Source organism: Oncorhynchus mykiss, chromosome 4 (genome assembly GCF_057628025.1).
Source record: "Oncorhynchus mykiss isolate SJ-2025 chromosome 4, ASM5762802v1, whole genome shotgun sequence".
Lineage (NCBI taxonomy): Eukaryota > Metazoa > Chordata > Actinopteri > Salmoniformes > Salmonidae > Oncorhynchus > Oncorhynchus mykiss.
The window spans coordinates 13549243-13571838 of NC_143025.1; the positions used below are offsets into that span (position 1 = coordinate 13549243).

A 22596-nucleotide genomic window follows, 5' to 3' on the forward strand; every position below is an offset into this window, starting at 1 on the left:
GGGACAAGATGAGGCAGGGAGGAGAGAACAGCGACAACAAGACATAACCAGTCAGAGGAAATTGTTCAGTCCGCTGATTCAACAGCCAAGGGAGTCAACAGATTTAATACAATAAATAAGTTAGGCCCAAACCATTAGGGAGGGTAACTTCAAACATGACATCAATATGAATGGCAAAATATGTACTCATATTTTACTTTCGGACAGATACCAACCATATTTTGGAACCCGTCACATATTTTTTGACTTGTAATATGGAGAATTTACCTGAATATAAGGTAGCATGTTGTGAAAGCTACACTAAATCCATTAGAAATTTGATCATGGGCTCTCAGGTTAGGCTACACAGTTATAGCTACCATAAAAGCCTGGGTGTTTATTTTCCTCAAATAAACACTGGATAACTCTGGTGTAATGTGTCATATAGCACTTACATATCGGCTCTGAAATAACTTCTAAATGTTGTCATTAATTTCCATGGAGTGAAACTACACTATGTCAACAATGGTTTATATTTCTGGGTTATGGATAGAACGATGAGGGCTCGCACATGCATTCCATCCTGTCAAATCAAATCAAATCAAATCAAATGTATTTATATAGCCCTTCGTACATCAGCTGATATCTCAAAGTGCTGTACAGAAACCCAGCCTAAAACCCCAAACAGCAAGCAATGCAGGTGTAGAAGCACGGTGGCTAGGAAAAACTCCCTAGAAAGGCCAAAACCTAGGAAGAAACCTAGAGAGGAACCAGGCTATGTGGGGTGGCCAGTCCTCTTCTGGCTGTGCCGGGTGGAGATTATAACAAAACATGGTCAAGATGTTCAAATGTTCATAAATGACCAGCATGGTCGAATAATAATAAGGCAGAATAGTTGAAACTGGAGCAGCAGCACAGTCAGGTGGACTGGGGACAGCAAGGAGTCATCATGTCAGGTATTCCTGGGGCATGGTCCTAGGGCTCAGGTCCTCCGAGAGAGAGAAAGAAAGAGAGAATTAGAGAGAGCATATGTGGGATGGCCAGTCCTCTTCTGGCTGTGCCTGTCCACACACAACATGTGAACACAGGTTATTATATTATTGCAGAGAGGATGTTTTGTCCCATGTTGTTGTTTTCATTCATTCATTGCTACCCCAAAACATTAAATAATAATAATAATACGCTTAATAGGGATTTTCATTCGACAGAATCTCAAAGCACTTGTTAAGCAAAATAAACAAGAAGTTATTTAAAAAGAGATATAGGCTACAACAGTAGCTGGATCAAGTCTGTTTGAGTTCTTCTTGAAGCCTCCAGATGGGCAGTCACAGTCATGAGAAGATCTGGAAGCTCATAGCTAGATGGTCAATGGAGGGGGTGGTCAGGTAGCATGTCCAAGGGCAGGCAGGTAGGCAGGCAGCTCGACGTCATCAGGGCATCTCCACTGATCTATGTATTGGGACTCACAATTAACGTAATTAGTGATTTATGCCAAGTACTCCAGGCGATCTTCACATCAAGTCTATTCACCCTAATGCTCTCTGACTTGTAAATCACATATAACGTGGATCATTCCTGCTGATGCATCTATTCAACATGGCTGTGCTATGCTTCATCATTGGCTACGCACATAGGGCTAGAACCCCCCCTTCTTTCATCATCTTTCTGTCTCTGCTCAGTTGCTTGCCTATCAATTACATAACTGTATTTCTGACACTATGTCCATTTTATTGGCCCCTCAGGGTTTAAAGGGTCGTTGTGACAATCCAACTTGAACCCATTTCAAGTAAATCACCTTTCTGTTCCATTAGGATTGAAGTGTTTCAATCATGCTTACTTTGACCACCTACTGATTGGTTGGTCATGCAGGTCCAGAAATCACTTGCCTATCACGTTCTTAATCTAGTCAAAACCGATGAGGTCAAAATAGCCAGTGTGTGATGTTTTCGTGTGGTCCCTGTATATTCTATGGAATGACTAATATTCAAACATAACAATGATATGCTTGTTTACATGCTTCCCCCCTTTTATTTTCTGAATAGATCAGTTGAGGCATAACCCGGTGTGTGTTTTCAATATGATTCCAAGTAATACCATACATAATTCATAGAGCACATTTATACCACATAAAATCATTTGTTTTGATCTTACTTTCATTAATATGTATTAGGACTTATCTCTCCAAGCAAATGTTTTGACATCTGTTGTCGCCAACATTCTAGTGGGCGGTGATTCAGAAAATCACTTTTACTCACCTAATACCACCCAACAGAGGACAGATGTCGAGATGCTAATTAGCTAATCTGCTGGTACTGTTACAGAATATTTTAAGGTTTTGCATCCACCGCTTTAATGGTGCAAGGTCTGCTTAGTGTGGTATTATGGGCTTACCTGGGGAAAACATAGCAAACAAACAAATCTATAAATGGAGGACGATTTAAACACAATCACCTTTTTCTAAATTGCAAACATCCACAGTAATTGGTTGTTCTACCTCGTACCCAGTGGCCGATGGTTAATTGTTTTGTGTTCAGTCATTATTGGTGAAATGTCTTTAATCCTCCTTTTCCCTTAATATTTTCCCTTAATATTTATACCTTGATGGGAATTTGTAATGCTCAGTTAAGACCGGATCTGGGGATGATTGATGGGAAGGCTTGGTGGCTCAAGAACTCAAACTTATTTTAAGGGCAACAGATTCCCTCCACTGGCAATGATGTTAGACCACATGGTTATTTCTATCTGTTCATCTGCCCACAGAGTTTCTCCTGCTAATGTAATCGGCATATTATTCAGCCTGCATCTATTAAAGGCTAGCACTGTTGAATTTATCGCCCAGGGTTTAAGTCTACGGTAAAGGATCACATTAGGCAGATGATATCGCAGTGTATGGAATGATTATGCACCCTTGCTGAAGAGAAAGGGAAGGCTGGCTTAATTAAATGCAAGGCCTTGGTTATACATCAACGGCTTCCTCGAGCAGTCCACGTACCCCGGCCCGGTCTTATACCAGGAAGATGCAGGCTAAGCACATTTTTTCACACCTATTTCAGATACTTTTTTGTAAATAATAAATAGAACTCCAAGCCTGGGGTTTAAATTTAGCGGCTGCAAAGTGGCTAAACAGTAATTTTGTTCAGAGCTCTTAAAGACCTTACTTGAACCTATGTTTGTTTCATGCTAATTGCTTACATCCATATTAGATTTCCTGTTACATTCTATAAAACACAAATTAGAGGAAAGTGTACTTTCAGTAATCATAGAAACAACCATTGTTTTATCCAACCATAGATCATTTCTGCTGCCAAACTGAGAGGCCAACACAGTGCTTGGCTTAAATCTGAGTCATGCTGTTTTTGAGCTGTGTTGTGAGAAGAAAAATTCCGTTTGTCACTGTGGTTCCAGTCACAATATATTTCATGGAGTTAGCGCCCATCTCAGGATAATTCAATTTGAAGCACAGATTCCCTCCAGGGTTGACCCATAGTATTGTTTCGCACCCGCAGGCCGCCACAATTTCAACACTTCTCAACACTGTAACCCTTGTAAATTGTGTCCCAGTACACGTGGCAGTGGAGGCGATATTGCAAAAAATGTATCAATGTGATGGTAAAGCAATAGAAAAAAGCAACAAACACTTTTGCCCTCCAAAAGGCAGTTCGTCAAAAGGAGTCATTGGCAAAGCCGAGCTTTATGGCTTCTTCCTATCTGCGAGGCATTTGTTGTGTGGGATATCACTGTTACTGAAATTGTTTTTCCCACTTCCGTGACGCATCATTGCTGTGTGCAACCAGCCATCATGCCCTTTACGCTGAGCTTTTCTTGCTAAACTAAATCAAGTTAAAGTTAAATGTGCAAGGCATGCCAAAGTGGAGTCTTGCAGCCCCTGAATAATGTAAAGAAATTGCTATTTTGGCCTGTTCGAGAATCTGCTCGGGGTTGAACTAATTTAAAGAATGCTTTCAAAACAGTTACATAAGCGTAATGACTGTGTTTCCATGCTTTCCCAAAGCTCTCAAAACAAATTACCGCAGGCACAAGACCTGACCTTTCATCCATTCATTTATATTGAGAAATGCTTATCTTTTTCCTGTCCAATTTGCAAGCCCAGATTTGTTTGTGCTTTTGCTGTGTTCCGTGGCAGGGTACCTGTATGGGATGAGGAGGCTTTTACGTTCAAGTGGAGCTCTGAGACCATTGGGTTCACACTGAATATTGTGGACATTGTCTGGATAATATGAGCTGTGTGTGCCTCTGTCTCTCTCTCTCTCTGTGTGTGTGTGTGTCAGGCAGACAGAATCCAGAGAGAGAGATAAAGGGAAAGGAGTTTAGTGGGCAGCAGTGTGAGGAAGTAAGCTCTGGAATTAGCACAGTTAGGTAGAACTAGGTCTCGCATTTACTAAGCTAGTATAAACGTCTTAAAAAGTTTTAAAAAAGGATACAGTAACGAGCCACTTAATTTCAAACCACATCGGCTTCTGAGGGAGTGGCCTTACATTGATGCAATCAAAGCTTGGAGCACGCCTGTAGCTTCAATCCTAGGTAATACCCCCCTGAGATCCATTCAATGTCATAATGCCTCGACCATGGGGCAAAAAGACACAGGCTAACACCAAGACCTAGTGTCACTTTCTAATCCTCTTTGCTTAAGTATTCTAAACGATTTGCAGCCTTCTACATGAATCTTTCTCTCTCTCTTGTACACACACACACACACACACACATCATACCCAGGCACACCAGCACCCACGAAGCCCAATAAGACTAAATGCGTCTAGTCGCTCAGATAACATTTATAATACCCATTCACAGAATCACCTGCTGTCAAAAGCTGGGTCCAGGTATGATTTAAGTAGACAGGAAATGCATATCATGTTTAGGGGTTTGTTATTATCTTCCCTTTCATTTAAACCCTCCTCTCCGAACCCCCCTTCCTCTGTAGCGTTTAGTTCATTGAGATTGTTTCTTGAGCTCGGTAGCCACAGGGACAGCTGGTTTATGGCTTGCCTTGAGAATGTCCTTGTGTGCTTTGCATAGCAATGACCGGGAAACAGATATAATTTCCGAGCTGAATTTAAAATAAATGTATTCCCATTTGACCTCCGGGCAATAAAATTCATAAAGTGTCCTATCTTTTATGGGTACATTAACTTTTTCCCCCTCCCCTCCCAATACAGTGTGTGATGTTGGAGCAGGAAATGTGGCTATCTTCAATGGAATGCTATAATGTCATTACATCTCAGGTCAAAACTATATTTTAGCCTAAGCATTATTTTATATCTGTAATATCTCAAAATGATATTGCTTTCAAATGTTTTTACCTATTCAAAGCCCTTGCTGAAATCCACTGTTCAAATGTATCTGAGGTCAAATTGGTAATTGGACCGTTAAAACGCACAGTTTCTCTGCATATCCCTGATATTTTTTAGTGACATTACCATAAAAAGCCTTAGTTACAACATATTTGAATTTAAGTACAAGACACTTCCAATCGGTGAAGACACTCCAGATGCTCCACTCCAAGAGGCAAATATATTTTTTTATTGTGTTACATGCTGATAGGGTATTCTTTCGTCGGCAGTGTGATTGACTACACTGTCATGGTTGTCATTGGTTGTATGATGACGGAGGCGATTTATCACCCAGGTGTTCTCTCTGGGATCTTTAGTTAACGGTGCGGTTTGCTCTTGCACTTGACTTTTCAAATCTTCTTAAGTTACAAACCGTAAAACTTCAAATAAATGCTGAGTCTCAAATATCCGCCTGTCCCTTTTAATGGCTGGGCAACGACACCCCTTTTCAGCAAATAAAAGCTCATTTCAAATAAACACTAGGTCTAAATTAATTTTTTGCGATGTTGCCATGAATTACCATGAATTGTTAGCGAGATTTAATGTTGATTTGCTACATTAAATAATTCAGTAATGACTCAAAAAGGACAGGAATCATACTAAGACAAAAGAAATGTGACACAGTGTATAAATAAAAAAAACTAATATTACAATGCTGAAAGTGAATGCTGTTATTAAACAATTAACTATGCAAATGAGCAAATGCTGTGTGCATTAAGGAAATAGACGCCTGGCTCAAATAGAATCCTGTCTCTAATAAGTGCCTCTTGTGTTCAGTGATTTAAGCAAATAAACACCCAGGCTATTAATTGAAGTTTTATGATAACGTATAATTGTGTAGCATATCCTCAGAGCCCATGATCAAATTTCGCAATAGCTAGCTAACTTGATTTAGGAAGTCTGAACTAGCCAAACTAGCAGACACAGCATTTTCTCATATCGCTGAACCAACTAGGGCGCCCACATTTAAAACACCCAAATGAAGGAAAAAAGACAAACACATACACACACACATACAGATCCCCCTCCCGCTGCACCGAACAAGCTAATTGAAGCGTGCCTATAGACTAGTCTTTTGCTTTGTGCAAAATTTGGTCATGCAAAAACAACAGACCAAATGTGTGAATGTTTAATGAAAATCTGGGAACAGTTGGCCACGGAAATATTTCTGGTTGGTTTCAGGGAATGTAAAACAGGTAGGAAGGGAGACTTTGAAAACTGGATTGTGTGAAGTAGTCTAGCAGCAAATGTGTTTAATGAGCAACTAATGAGCATGCAGAGATTCACAAGTTTGAAGAAATACCCTTATCTTTTTAGCCTAATACGGCTATTTACTTACTTTTGTAGCTCTTCATCAGAAGCACACTTTTTGTAAGTAGTTAACTGTCCTCTCCAAGTTTAGCTGGTATTTAGAACGAATGGATTTGACAAATGTGATTGCTTGACGATATGACATTGGGCTACGTCTCGTCTTGCGCTGCACAGAATATTGGATCTCACAATGATTGCAAAAGTGTTTAACATCACCAGTATCACATCCTTATGATATATCATCTTGTCAAAAGTGCAATGTGACTGCAGAAGAGACAGGTTGGAATATCTGACTGAAATAGGGGACAAATTTTCTGATAAAATGCAGGACAATGCAGGTGTAAGAAGATGGCACCGATAGAGATGGCAGCTTCGCTTCTAGTCCTTAGGAAACTGTGCAGTATTTTTTATTTTTTTATGTGTAGAGTTTATTCGGAAGATAACAGCTCTATAAATATTATTTTGTGGTGCACGACTCTCTAGTTAATTCCATTTACATGATTAGCTCAATCAGGTAATATTAATTACGGAGAAATGATTTTATAGAATAGCATGTCATATCACTTAATCCGGCATAGCCAAAGACACGACACTTGCAAGGCTGCCGGCCCAGACGGCATCCCTAGCTGCATCCTCAGAGCATGCGCATACCAGCTGGCTGGTGTGCTTACGGACATATTCAATAAATCCCTATTCCAGTCTGCTGTCCCCACATACTTCAAGAGGGCCACCATTGTTCCTGTTCCCAAGAGAGCTAAGGTAACTGAACTAAATGTATATCGACCCGTAGCACTCACTTCTGTCATCATGAAGTGCTTTGAGAGACTAGTTAAGGATCATATCACCTCCACCCTACCTGTCACCCAAGACCCACATCAATTTGCCTACCGCCCCAATAGGTCCACTTACGATGCAATTGCCATCACACTGCCCTATCCCATCTGGACAAGAGGAATACCTATGTAACAATGCTGTTAATTGACTACAGCTTAGCATTCAACACCATAGTACCCTCCAAACTCATCATTAACCTTGATACCCTGGGTCTCGTCCCTGCCCTGTACAACTTGGTCCTGGCTATCCTGACGGGCCACCCTCAGGTGGTGAAAGTGGGAAACAACATCTCCCCTCTGCTGATCCTCAACACTGGGTTCCCACAAGGCACAATTCTCAGCCCCTCCTGTTCTCCATGTTCACCCACGACTGCGTGGCCATGCACACCTCCAAATCAATCATCAAGTTTGCAGACGAATATAACCTCTCACTCAATGTCAGCAAAACAAAAGAGATGATCGTGGACTTCAGGAAACAGCAAGGTGCGCACCCCCCTATCCACATCGAAGGGACAGCAGTGGAGAAGGTGGAAAGTTAAGTTCCTCATGTTCATATCACCGACAAACTGAAATGGTCCACACACACAGACAGTGTGGTGAAGAAGGCTCAACAGCGCCTCTTAAACCTCAGGAGGCTGAAAAAATGTGGCTTGTCACCGGAAACCCTCACTAACTTTTACAGATGCACCATCGAGAGCATCCTGTTGGACTGTATCACCGCCTGGTATGGCAACAGCACCGCCCACAACCGCAAGGCTCTTCAGAGGGTGGTGCAGTCTGTACAACACATTACTGGGGGCAAACTACCTGCCCTCTAGGACACCTACAACACCTGGTGTCACAGGAAAGCAAAAAAGATCATCAAGGACAATAACCACTCGAGCCACTGCCTATTCACCCCGCTTCTATCCAGAAGGCGAGGTCAGTACCGGTGCATCAAAGCTGGGACAGAGAGATAGAAGCTGTTTTTCTATCTCAAGGCCATCAGATTGTTAAAAAGTCACCACTAGCACAGAGAGGCAGCTGCCTACCTACAGCATTGATATCATTGGCCACTTTAATAAATGGAACACTAGTCACTTTAATAATGCCACTAACAATGTTTACATATCGCGCGTTACTCATCTCATATTTATATAATGTATACTACATCCTTCACAATCTATCCTTCACTATCTATTCTTTACTATCTATTGCATCTTAGCTGCTCTGTCACTGCTCAGCCATATATTTTATACTTATATATTCTTATCCCATTCCTTTACTAGATTGTGTGTATTAGGTTTTGTTGTGGAATTGCTAGATATTACCTGTTAGATACCTCTGCACTGTCGGATCTAGAAGCATAAGCATTTCGCTTCACTCGCAATAACATCTGCTAACCATGTGTAGGTGACCAATACAATTTGATTTGATTTAACTGTTAGCCTCGTACAAACCATCCTGATCTTACTTTCTGTTTCATTGAATCCATGTAGCCAAACAGAATGTAAGCTCGCAAGATCAATATCGTTCGTACGAGGCTAGCGGAATGCAGGACAAAGGGCCAAAAAGCAGAACTGTCCCGCACAATCCGGAACATGTGGTCACCCTAGAACCATCTGAACTAGGGTTCACAGCATTTTCCCATATCTCTGAAGTAGCAACGTTAAATAATTACTACACTGTTATTATAACATTATCAAACAATATCAATAGAATGGTTTGTGTCAATGCTGCCCTATAGGATATTAAAGAGTACATCATATATCAAGATACTGATGATGGGGATAGCTATTAAGGTACAAACAGCAAGGGTAAAACTATGTACCTATAACTAAAGGTAGAAAGGTCATATCTTACCACTAGTGACACGCATTTGTACCCCTTTAGTTAACAAATCTGCACCTTTCTTTCTAAGACTGTATATCCTATGGAGTAACATATACCTATGGCCGGCCCGGAAATTAGGCAGATTCCTATGGCTACAGATTCACATTGGTGGTATTTTCAAAGCTAAACTGACCAGGAAGCACCTCCAACAACCCATAAAACCTCACATAATTCTGCCCAAAAACAATGACAATTTCTCTCAACCAGTGGCATTTTGGGCTTTTTAGGTGAGAGCTTATGCCGCCCTGTGATAAGCAGTGCCCGCTTTGTCAAAGGCAGGGGAGCAAAATATTTAGCTTGTCCATTCCCGGCACACCTCTCCATAGTGCTGTTGGAGAGATGCATTGCTGCGGCGCTCCACCAACATTCCGTCCAAAACAATCCTCTAACACAAACCATGTAGCAGATAGAGCCAGGGCCGGCTCCAGGCATAAGCGACCGACGCGGTCTAAACTTGTAGTAATCATGGCCGAATACCGAGCTGGCACGCAGGGCACATGCCCAGGGGTCCCTGACCTCCAGGGGGACCCCATTGGTTTTAAGGGTCAGACACACCGACAAATCTGACTGCCGATAGGTACCTAGCACCTCTGCCCAGAGTGGCAGTTACCCTTTGGTTGTTCACACAGAGTGAGTGGACCTGACTGCCAAGTGGGTGGACCTATACCCTCCAAGAACCACCCATGGCTGCAACCCTGCCCAGTCATGTGAAATCCATAGATTAGGGCCTAATGAATTTATTTCAATGGACTAATTTCCTTATATGACCTGTATCTCAATAAAACTTTGAAACTGTTGCATGTTGCGTTTATATTTTTGTTCAGTATAGATACACTACATGACCAAAAGTATGTGGACGTGCTCATCAAACATCTCATTCCAAAATCATGGGCATTAATATGAAGTTGGTCCCTCCTTTGCTGCTATAACAGCCTCCACTCTTCTGGGAATACTTTCTACTATGTGTTGGAACAATGCTGTGGGGACTTCCATTCAGACACAAGTGCATTACTGAGGTCGGGCACTGATGTTGGGCGATTAGGCCTGCCTTGAAGTCGGCGTTCCAATTCCTCCCAAAGGTTTTCAATGGGGTTGAGGTCAGGGCTGTGTGCAGGACCTTGCTTTGTGCATGGGGGCACTGTCATGCTGAAACAGGAAAGGGCTTTCCCCAAACTGTTGCCACAAAGTTGGAAGCACAGAATTGTCTAGAATGTCATTGTATGCTGTAGCATTAAGATTTCCCTTCATTGGAACTAAGGGGCCTAGCCCGAACCACGAAAAACAGCCCCAGACCATTATTCCTCCTCCAACAAACTTTACAGTTGGCACTATGCATTGGGGCAGGTAGCATTCTCCTGGCATCCGCCAAACCCAGACTCGTCCGTCGGACTGCCAGATGGTGAAGCGTGATTCATCACTCCAGATAACGTGTTTCCACTGCTCCAGAGTTCAATGGCGGAAAGATTTACACCACTCCACCCGATGCTTGGCATTGTGCGTAATGATCTTAGGCCTGTGTGTGTTGCTCAGCCATGGAAACCCATTTCATGAAGCTCCCGACGAACAGTTGTGCTGACGTTGCTTCCAAAAACGGTTTGGAATTTGGTAGTAAGTGTTGCAACCGAGGACAGATGATTTTTACGCACTATGCGCTTCAGCACTCAATGGTTCCAACGGCTGAGCCGTTGTTTTTGCTCCTAGATGTTTCCACTTCACAATAACAAAACCTACAATTGACCAGGGCAGAAATGTGATGAACTGACTTGTTGAAAAGGTGGCATCCTATGATTGGTGCCTTTCTACTGCCAATGTTTTTCTATGGAGATTGCATGACTGTTTGCTCTATTTTATACACCGATCAGCAACGGGTGTGGCTGAAATAGCCAAATCCACTCATTTGAATTGGTGTCAACATACTTTTGTGTATACAGTGGGGCAAAAAAGTATTTAGTCAGCCACCAATTGGGCAAGTTCTCCCACTTAAAAATATGAGAGAGGCCTGTACTTTTCATCAAAGGTACACTTCAACTATGACAGACGTAATGAGAAAAAAGATCCAGAAAATCATATTGCATGATTTTTTTGTTAATTTATTTTTGCAAATTATGGTGGAAAATAAGTATTTGGTCACCTAAAAACAAGCAAGATTTCTGGCTCTCACAGACCTGTAACTTCTTCTTTAAGAGGCTCCTCTGTCCTCCACTCGTTACCTGTATTAATGGCACCTGTTTGAACTTGTTATCAATATAAAAGGTCCACAACCTCAAACAGTCACACTCCAAACTCCACTATAGCCAAGACCAAAGAGCTGTAAAACGACACCAGAAACAAAATTGTAGACCTGCACCAGGCTGGGAAGAATGAATCTGCAATAGGTAAGCAGCTTGGTTTGAAGAAATCAATTGTGGGAGCAATTATTAGGAAATGGAAGACATACAAGACCACTGATAGTCTCCCTCGATCTGGGGCTCCACGCAAGATTCCACCCCGTGGGGTCAAAATTATCACAAGAACGGTGAGCAAAAATCCCAGAACCACACGGGGACCTAGTGAATGACCTGCAGAGAGCTGGGACCAAAGTAACAAAGCCTACCATCAGTAACACACTACGCCGCCAGGGACTCAAATCCTGCAGTGCCAGACGTGTCCCCCTGCTTAAGCCAGTACATGTCCAGGCCTGTCTGAAGTTTGCTAGAGAGCATTTGGATGATCCAGAAGAAGATTGGGAGAATGTCATATGGTCAGATGAAACCAAAATATAACTTTTTGGTAAAAACTCCACTCGTTGTGTTTGGAGGACAAAGAATGCTGAGTTGCATCCAAAGAACACCATACCTACTGTGAAGCATGGGGGTGGAAACATCATGCTTTGGGGCTGTTTTTCTGCAAAGGGATCAGGACGACTGATCCGTGTAAAGGAAAGAATGAATGGGGCCATGTATCGTGAGATTTTGAGTGAAAACCTCCTTCCATCAGAAAGGATATTGAAGATGAAACGTGGCTGGGTCTTTCAGCATGACAATGATCCCAAACACACCGCCCAGGCAACGAAGGAGTGGCTTCGTAAGAAGCATTTCAAGGTCCTGGAGTGGTCTAGCCAGTCTCCAGATCTCAACCCCATAGAAAATCTTTGGAGGAATTTGAACGTCCGTGTTGCCCAGCAACAGCCCCAAAACATCACTGCTCTTTAGGAGATTTGCATGGAGGAATGGGCCAAAATACCAGCAACACTGTGTGAAAACCTTGTGAAGACTTACAGAAAACGTTTGACCTCTGTCATTACCAACAACGGGTATATAACAAAGTATTGAGAAACTTTTGTTATTTACCAAATACTTATTTTCCACCATAATTTGCAAATAAATTAATTAAAAATCCTACAATGTGATTTTCTGGGGGGGTTTTTTCTCATTTTGTCTGTCATAGTTGAAGTGTACCTTTGATGAAAATTACAGGCCTCTGTATATAGTGTAACTAGCATACTAACAATATTATAATTAAATCACAATGGATTTATTTTTGAATGAAGCAGCTGCCTGTTAGATGTTGAGAGTAGCTAGCTAGCTATGTTGTACTGAATGGCGATGTTAACCGTTTAGCAAACGTTAGCAAGCAAATTAACTGTTCCTGGCAGTATAGGAAAATGGACAGTGAATGGAATTACTTCATCATCTTGTTAGATAGCTAGCTTGGTTAAGCATTTAGTTTTGTGTGCATTGTGCTGCACTTATCACCCCATTCATTTCATATAAAATGTGTGTGACTGCCTAGCCCAATTATCAATCTAACATTAACTAGCTAGCTAACTAATGAACAGGTGCACATTATTGAACTGAACCTAACAAAAAATCAGTCCTCAACCACAAATCTCCTTAGATAGATGTAAAAGATTGCTCTAGAAAAATGTTTTATGCAGCTTTATTGTTTTTGATACAGTTGCTAGAACAATTCTGATGGAAAGGTGGTGGATTATACCAGGAAAATTGTGGTTGTCACTATTTACCACAGCCACAAAGTAAAAATGTCCTATATCATAAAATAATCATTGGGGGTTAGCTGTAATTATGACTTAGTTACTTTGTGGTAACTAGTGACAACCAAAAAGTTTCCTCTTTTCCTTTTTCTTGTCAGTTCTGTCTGCTCCCCCACATTAAGTTTGTGCTCTCTGATTGGCTCAAAGTCAAGTTCTAGGCCACAAGTCGAAATGGCAGGTTCTTTGGTACCAGGTCAGTTTTAACAGCAGGGATGTCTTTTGTTCTAGCAAGGGAAGGAACGGCCTCCTACTGTGCTAAATGTCGATGGGCAGTCCGATTTCTCAGTGTGTATGTACCACTAGTCACTCTAACTCAGATATCATTAACATGGCATAAATCATGGCAAAATGTGTAGAATTGCAGAAAATTTGCTTCAAAACTGCAAACACTAACCCTAACCAACCAACTCCCACTTAGGGCCCCCAAAAGGCTTGAGTCCGCCCTGGATATCGCCTATGGTAGAAAGAGTATGTGACCTTTTCTGTAGCATACTGGCTGGAGATAAAATGTTTAACAATGTAATGAGACTGACACTTTTTAAAGCATGCATATTTCTCAGATCAAATAGCCTAACCTAAATGGCTCCCAATCAAATAAATGCACTGACATGTTAGCAAACACAATATCCTAAAAACAGGACGGGTCAAAGTAAAATGGACAATCAGGCTACTCACAACTGCTGTCCAGGAGTTTCACCCCATGGGCTAAATTGTCATGACCAGTGGTTTCAGTTTGTATCCGTACATTTTTTGTCAAGCTAGCGAAAAAAATAAAATAATACTTGTGCATTTCCCACTGTGTAAACACGTTGATTCTCATTGCAAATAGGTTCAGGATAGCTCCTGATAAAGCTGGGTAGATGATATTCAGAGCTTAAATAGTCAAATTGATTAGTCACAGGAATCAGGACTAATAAGGCCAATGCAACTGCCTGTTTTACAAACGGTTGGACTACCACATGGATGGGCTTTCATAAAATTCCAATGCAGCAGCACTGTAGGCTACACCCCAGTAAGCACGGCCGATGTCTTTTGGACGTCTTTTTTTTTTGGCTCTGACCAGATGTCTTTTTTTGTGTTTTACAAATGGTAGGTCTACCACATGGATGAATGGTAGGCCTACCACATGGATGGATGGTAGGCCTACCGTCAATGTCCGGAAAATACGTATTTTCAACTTTAATTCAGAACTGAAAATTAACCTGATTTCAACGTCCGATAAAGACATCTTTTAACCTTTTATTCAGAACCTAAAATGAACCAAAATTCAATGTATAGAAAATACTGTTTTAGATATCTTTTCAAGTTAATTTTGTTTACTGAGTCTATTGTAGATTTTCATGGGTAGAGGAGGGTGGCAAAAATAAATCTCCCATAAGGCAGCTTAATGGCCAGGACTGGACTTGCTATACCGAACAATATTTTCAATATGGATTATGACTTCATGTTTAAATTACAGTATGTGTATTTTGCGTTTAAGGCAGTAATTGCTGCACCAATTACTGCAGCATAAATAACAATAATCTCCCCTTGTAATGCATAGCTGCTTACATTTGGTTTGAGGTGTCTCTTCGAATTTCCAATTCAGCCACTACTGTGAGTGAGAACTGAACACACACACACACACACACACACACACACACACACAATCTGATAGTGAGGTAATCATACTCCACGTCTAGATTTGTGACCCCCTGTGGGGTTGATTGACACTTGGAGACCTTGATTTGAGTCTTCTGTCTATCTTTGACAGGGCAAACCAAGTTGCCTTGAGGCTCGACCTCTCTGTTTATCTCTGAGAACTTAGAACTTTTCACATAGGCAAACAAACTGTCCAACAATGGATGAATAGGTCTTGTTAGGTTACACACACATCATTGCCAACAGATGCTCTGTCCTTAGATATTGGTTATTTTAGTGGTTCTCATGCATTTACTTCCAACTACATATCCATTGATGCTTTGCTCTTCACAATAAGCCTATGTCAGATGTTTTGATGCCAGCAGCATACCACCCTGCATACCACTGCTGGCTTGCTTCTGAAGCTAAACAGGGTTGGTCCTGGTCAGTCTCTGAATGGGAGACCAGATGCTGCTGGAAGTGGTGTTGGAGGGCCAGTAGGAGGCACACTTTCCTCTGGTCTAAAAAAAAATATCCCAATGCCCCAGGGCAGTGATTGGGAACACTGCCCTGTGTAGGGTGCCGTCTTTCGGATGGGACGTTAAACGGGTGTCCTGACTCTCTGAGGTCATTAAAGATCCCATGGCACTTATCGTAAGAGTAGGGGTGTTAACCCTGGTGTCCTGGCTAACTCCCAATCTGGCCCTCAAACCATCATGGTCACCTAATAATCCCCAGTTTACAATTGGTTCATTCATCCCCTGTAACTATTCCCCAGGTCGTTGCTGCAAATGAGAATGTGTTCTCAGTCAACTTACCTGGTAAAATAACAGATAAATAAATCATTTGACGTGTGTCCTTGATGCATCACTAAAGGGATGAATCCAAAAATAATAACCCACCCACCTGCACAAGCTGCTTCATGTGTAAAGCAACCTACTTATCGGGTAGTGTTGGCGACCTGAGCTGTACTTCCCAGGTGTCTGCATGACAGGTTACTTCAAAAGGTGGATTTACAGTGCAACACTTTGTCTACATTGCCAAACAGCGAACCATCATCTTCAAGTTCACCAACTCGCAACTGGAATACCATCCCAGTGCAGGCACCAGGAGCCAGCCTTAACATATTCAAGTTCCCTCCACCTGCCATATCTCATCTTATTTTATTCTCCCTGTATTCATCTCCTTAGGATACCAAGGGCACTAATGGCTGTTCCTCTTATGTGGGAGACATTAAAATGTCAGTGTCATTAATGTAGTCTACACTGGCACTGGCTGGATATCATTAATGTATTTGACAATGCGCAACCTAGAAGGCCAAGTATTGCATAGGGTATACTACTGTTGCCAATGGCCATATTATTATAATAAACCGCAGAGCTGAGAGCTGTCATCAACTTGCACTGGAAAAACATTTAGAATTGTCCAAGAAGGCGAGGTGGGTGGGCATAATGCTTATGTATGACAGCATCTATGAATTGTTGTGGCTCACAAAAGGTTTTCAGGCACAAATATGCAACTGTATGGTTGCCTAGGCGTTCACCGTATAATTTATTCATGAGCTATAAAAAGTCTAGAAAGGTAAACAAACAGTGGTGATGTGTAAATTGCATTTTTGAATTCATTTCTATGCAGAGCTTCTACCCTCCCACCCACACAAACATGAACACAGACACATACTCTTGTGGTGGAGGGACCTGAGAGGTGTTTGTCAGCAGAGTAAATCAGAAGCTTTATCTATACTCACCCTGTGCTTGAATACAAGGTGCGACACATAAACACAAAATAACGTATTGCAGCACCCACCACAAAACCCACTCCCTAAAAACTCAAGATAAAACAAAACCCTGCAAGATTACACAGCACTTCACCAACCAACCTACCACAGATAGTCACATACCATTATTCACACACCGCCTCCCACTACTCTCAGCCGGAGACAAAACCCTACACGCTTACTCCGTCAGACCGCATTACAGCCTCAGAAACAGGGGGACCAAAAGGGGCGTGACACGTATAGAGGGAGCAGATGAGGCGGGGGGCGGGGGGGGGGGACTCATTTAAACGTTACACTGCCCAGATTCTTTCTAGTTCTGCAGGTGTGCTCTCTCTTCACCGGCTCCCAGGCCTCCCGGTGGTCACCACATGCCAATTAAATTCCATTACTCAAGAGGAATCTCACACCGCCACAAATTAATTGCAGAGTGCCTAGAGGAACAAAAGAACGAAAGAAAAGAAAGGCGTACTCTAATCTTTAGTGTAATGTTCCTGCCTCAGGCATCTACAAAGCCCTTACTCTCCACCTCCCCATTGGTTGGTGGCTGGGATAATTTTGAGAAATGCACCATGCACCCCATTTCAGTAAATCCAGTTTTACGCAAGGCACCCGTACTAATTTATTGTGTGCAATACGCTAACATTTACATATATTTTATGGTGATTGAAGTGTATGCAGATTGTTTGCATATTACATTTATATTGAGAAAAGAATGTAGTGGATTTTTTCAGCAGTTTACCAACAATATGGTCTGTGAAATGTCACAAGTTTCCATACATTTAATCATGTAGTTTCCCTTTGAAACATTCTGCAATAAGCTCAGGACAGTAAAATCTATTTAAAGTTGACTGCTCTGAAAACTTCCTTGATTTCCTCATGCCAACAATCTGTGAACGTCAGAGACACAGAATGCAATAAAATGGTACCAACATGTAGAGGGTTGGGCTGTTCCATTTCCTTGACGATTTGAAGATGGATGATGTCTAAGAGTGTCCAGGTTCATATATCTCACTTTATGTTCGCATGAAATAAGAGGCCATTGATGGACATCAGTGAGAGAAAGGTAATCGATGAGAAAAAAGCACACAATCAAAGGGTGGCTGGGGACATTGATGGAGTTTCATGACAGATCCGGAAGTGTTGAAGGATTCGATAAGCACCTGGGCCTCTCTTAACTCTCCTGTCCTCAAAAGCTTAGCGATCAATCTCCCTGCTCTAATTTAAGAGGAGCAGGAATTGGATGGATAAAGTGGTTGGTGGTTAAATCTGTAGAGATGGGCCTCAGGGGCCTGTAGCTAGAATTATTTCAATACTTCCTTTCCTTGTGTCCTTTCCCTCACAGCCACTGATCAGACAGGATTACGGAGGTCAGTGTCATCTGGTGGAGGCCTATCCAGTCCTGTCTGCAATCAGTGGTCATGGAGGGAGTTACGACTACTGGGACTCATCAACTGTCCCCTACCTGTACCTACAGAGAGCTATACATCCATCAGCTTTGCAATCATTATCCATTTTAACATGGTAAGATTAAATTCACTTCATGAACTGGAACCTCCCTCATTGAAATGTATGGTCTCTTCCCAATACATTTAATGCGTTGAACTATTGACCCCGAAGTCTATTTCCTGAAGCCATCCCTCTCCCACAACCCTCTCTGCCTCCTTGTCTCCCTCAGAGCACCCCAGGCCCATCTTTATCAGTGCAAGGCCAGATGCATCCTGGGTGGTTTAAGCCATCCATTATCAACACAAGGCCAGGTGCTTTGTGGGATGGCAGATCAGAGGTCTCCCAGGAAGCTGATTGGGTCTTGTTCCAGTGGGGAAGGAGAAGCCTGGCCGATAGCAAAGAGGCACAAGGGACAGAAGGCCAGCACTGTAACTTATGGCAATGTGATGACCTGCATGAGAGGCACATACTATTAGCTAGCTATGTGGCTATTTCCCGACTACACCATTCTGCAGGAAAGAAAAACTGTTTGGTAATAATAGTAGTTAGACAAAAAGTGTGTCAAGGGAATGTTGTTTATGTTCGTTATGTTTCAGTGACTATATGTTGACCCAGCAACTTCCATACACATGTTGTTGGAAACAGGTTGGTGTGGGCAGAAATATGTATTATGAACATACAACAATCCCTACACTATACAGGCCACAGTAGTGGTGTAAGGCTTGGAGAGTGTACACAGTATTCAATAGTCAATTGCTTTTGAATTTTCTGGACAATAATTGAACCAACAGACGTAGACTGTTCCTGAAAATGCCCCCACAGAAGTTTTCTGCAAGGTATCATCACGTTTCAATTTCTGCTTGTGAAAACAAATGCATTGACATTTTGATCCTGATCTTTGATAATGCTCTTATGACCTAAAAAAAGTAAATGCAGATTTGTTAATGGTAAAGCGAATATGTAGGATTAACTACAAGATCTTTAATTTTGGTAAATCTATTTTATTTAGGGAAATCCCATTGAGGCCATAGCCTCTTTTACAAGGGATCCCTGTACACAATCATACAAATTCACAATATTTACAATTACAATGCAATAAAAACACAATATTTACAAACAATTTAAGAAAAGTAACTTAGAAAACACAATCATTCCTCAATTAAAAAAAGTAATTGACAAGCTGTCTGAACTGCCCTACCCGCACCAATTCATGCAACTTTAGAGAGTTCTGGAGATCATTCCACAAGCAAGGTGCAAAAAAACTAAACACAGATCTACCTAACTCAGTGAAGACCAAATGGATCTCCAGAGTTAGCCATCGCTGTGATCTGGTCTAGTGACTCGTATGCCTGTAATTTAACAATGAAGCAAGGTGTGGCGGAAGTTTGCACAAGAGGGCTTTATAAACCAAAAGAGAGCAGTGCATTACGAGACTTAATAGAAGGCTATGCTACGTTCTGATACAGTGATGTGTACTGAACCTATCGCCCGTAATAAAGCATTGTGCGCAATGATAAACTGCGTCCATTGGCTTCAATACAGTGGCAGCTGCATTCATATAGACTATATTACTATAGTCTAAAGCCGGAATGACCGTCGACTGAATGATTTGTTTTCTGCTATTTAACAAAAGGCATGTCTTATTCCTATAAAGAAAAGCCATTTTTTATTCTTACCTAACTCATCAATATGCTTTTTGAAATATACCCTGATATTTATAACAATGTGGGCACCATTTTCTTTTAAAAATAACCTGTACTTAGTTTTGCATTAAGTACCCGTTTCAGTTCAACAAAGGCTTTCTGTAAAGCAAAAAAGGCAGATTGTAGTTATGAAAGAGCCTTGTCAGTAGCCTATAATCTAAAGATAATTTGCTCTGGAGAATGACCTTTTATAATGTTTTTCAAGTATATGTACCATGCTGCCATGGATACAGAGGCAGAGAATCATGTGTGGTTAGGCTTTTCTACAGGGCTACAAAATGTATACTATTTTCCAATAGATGAGTATACCGTATTTGCTGTGATACTCTCTTAAAATAACTATATTATGGCACACAGTCATTAGAAGTGCCAATAGTGTAGGTCTATCTTAGGGGACAAGATAGTAGAGGTACAAAAACATTGGAAAAGGGGAGGATGGAGAACAACACCTGGATTGTTCTCCATTCTCCCCAGATTCAGAATATATACTTTTCATAATCATGACACGCTTTGTTTAAGAGCTATTGGAGATTGAAATACAAAATCTTAAAATATTTGTATGAATTAAAAATAGGTGTTGATTGTTTCTCCATCCTCCCCAGTCATGGCATGTGTGGTTCAATAGCTATTAGCGAGAGAGAACCAAATATCCAGTGTAATGTTTAAAACATGGTCCAGCTATAGCAAGTGGAAAATATTCCCAATACCTTGCTGAGTGAAAATCCACCACAAATGTTTCCGTCATTAACTCAAACAAGCATCATCAAAGCAACTTTGCAAATTCTGAACAATATTAATAACGTTCCACCCATGAGGCCACTAGAGGGCGATTTGGTCATTTGACTGCAGGAAAGTGGTACAGCAACCCTCATAGTGTCTTGGTATGTTTCATAAAGGTGTTTTGAATGCATGTAGGCTATATTCAAATGATACCGATTTATTTTTCCCTCAGCTTATTCCTGTACTCCACATGTTTTATGTTACGCATTCTAAGGCATGTGCATAATGCATGCATGCACTCAATCTGGAAAGGGACAATAATTAAATGGAACTAGCTAGGCTGCAACACTACATTCACATTCCAAAATTATCATCGATGCATGGGAGGTATCAAAGTCTTTGTGCGAAATGTGAGAGGTAGTCATGGGTCTAACGGAATCATGTCCCCCGATATGCCCTCAACCGAAAACAGCCTGTGGAATTGCCCGGAGATAAAACACTAATGGCTGTGACGTCACGTAGAGAGCTCAGTGAAAGTCACTCGTGAAGCCGCGGGTAAGAACGGGGGCAAGCCCGAGACGTATTGGTATATTGAACAGTATAGTGACGCCGCAGTGTCTCCACGAGCTGCCCATCATTAATTTCACAAGTTATCTGGGTATTTGCATTACATGGTACTGGACCTGATGCTCAGCGTAGTCTGTGAGCAGTGAGCTCCTATTTGATGTGGTTTCAAATTGACTTCTTATCCATCAGTTTTGGGAATATTGTGAAACACAATGGAAAGAGTCGAAATGGGTACAAGACGAAGAGAGATCTAACTTGGAGACAGCGAAGATGGACGTTTCCCAAACCGGCAGCCACTGTCTAGTTAGTGATATATCTCATGCGGAAAATATCGAGACAAATTTCATTTTACGCAATTGCTGCAAAGTGTTCTGGTGGCGCAGCCGTCTCATATCATACTAGCTATCCCGGAGAGTGGGAATCACAGAGTCACTGCGCTCCAAGCTCAGAGAATAATTTGCGGTGAAAAGCAGATTAAATTAAAGTGAGAAAATGCCTCACTTCAAATGATGTGATGGTCTAACGACTTTAACTTTTCTCTCCATTATAGGCTATCTGAAGAACGAAAGGGTTGCATTAATTTGGAATTGAAGGGATCATAAAAATTATCTGTCATGGATTGTGCCTATTTTGTATTTTACTTTGAATTTAAGCCAACGGAGTAGCTTTAGGGAATCAACTCACTTTTCTTTTAAACACTGCTGCATTGGATCAGAATGGATTTGTCATTGTAGCCAGCTGCTGCTGCTGAAGACCGCGCGCTCCGTCCGGTATTTCTGACTTTTTTTCCCTCAACGATGCAGCTCCTTCGACTAGCGTGGGCTTTAACCGGAGCCGCAGTCTGCTGTTTCGTTATCCTCCTTATTCACTCACACGTTCTAAAAGAAGGTAATTCCTTATCCATCGCTCTTCTTGGCTTTGTAGACCACTGTTCTGAAACACATGTTTTATTTCACAAGCCTATGGTAATCTGTTAAAATACCATAGCCTATATTTATTCATGCATTCATGAGTAACGTTAGCCTACATCGGCTGTGAAAAGCATTGGGGGTGAAGAGGATTGGTGGTGCTTCAACTGTAAGACGCCTGTCCCATAAAATACTGATTTTAATCATTCATAGATTTGTAAGGTGTAGTTTAATAAAATATCTCAACATGTATTATTACAATAAATAACATGCCTGGTGCAGAGATAGAGAGAGAGAGCAGTGTGTTGGGAGCAAGAATAGAGAGGTCTTTTGTTAAATTATTTATTTCGTTATTCTTCAATAGATGGCACCAGAGTCACACTGAAGGACAATGTCAGGGTCAATTGTAATTACATTTTAGCATAATTATTTATTGTGACTAAGACATACATTACTCGGTTCGATGTTGCAACTGA

General features: G+C 41.5%; 1 protein-coding gene across 4 annotated transcripts in view; it reads left to right on the forward strand.

Moving 5' to 3' along the window:
• LOC110521323 (chemokine-like protein TAFA-5) overlaps positions 1-22596 on the forward strand; it is a 116163-nt gene that overhangs the window by 31389 nt on the left and 62178 nt on the right. The window contains exon 3 of one of the 4 annotated variants that reach the window (XM_036968677.2): positions 18119-22100. The exons of the other annotated variants lie outside the window; for them this stretch is intronic. Coding sequence (XP_036824572.1) covers positions 22010-22100 — 91 coding nt within the window. The 5' untranslated portion in view covers positions 18119-22009. The remainder of the gene's footprint in view (positions 1-18118; positions 22101-22596) is intronic. 4 annotated transcript variants of the gene reach the window in all.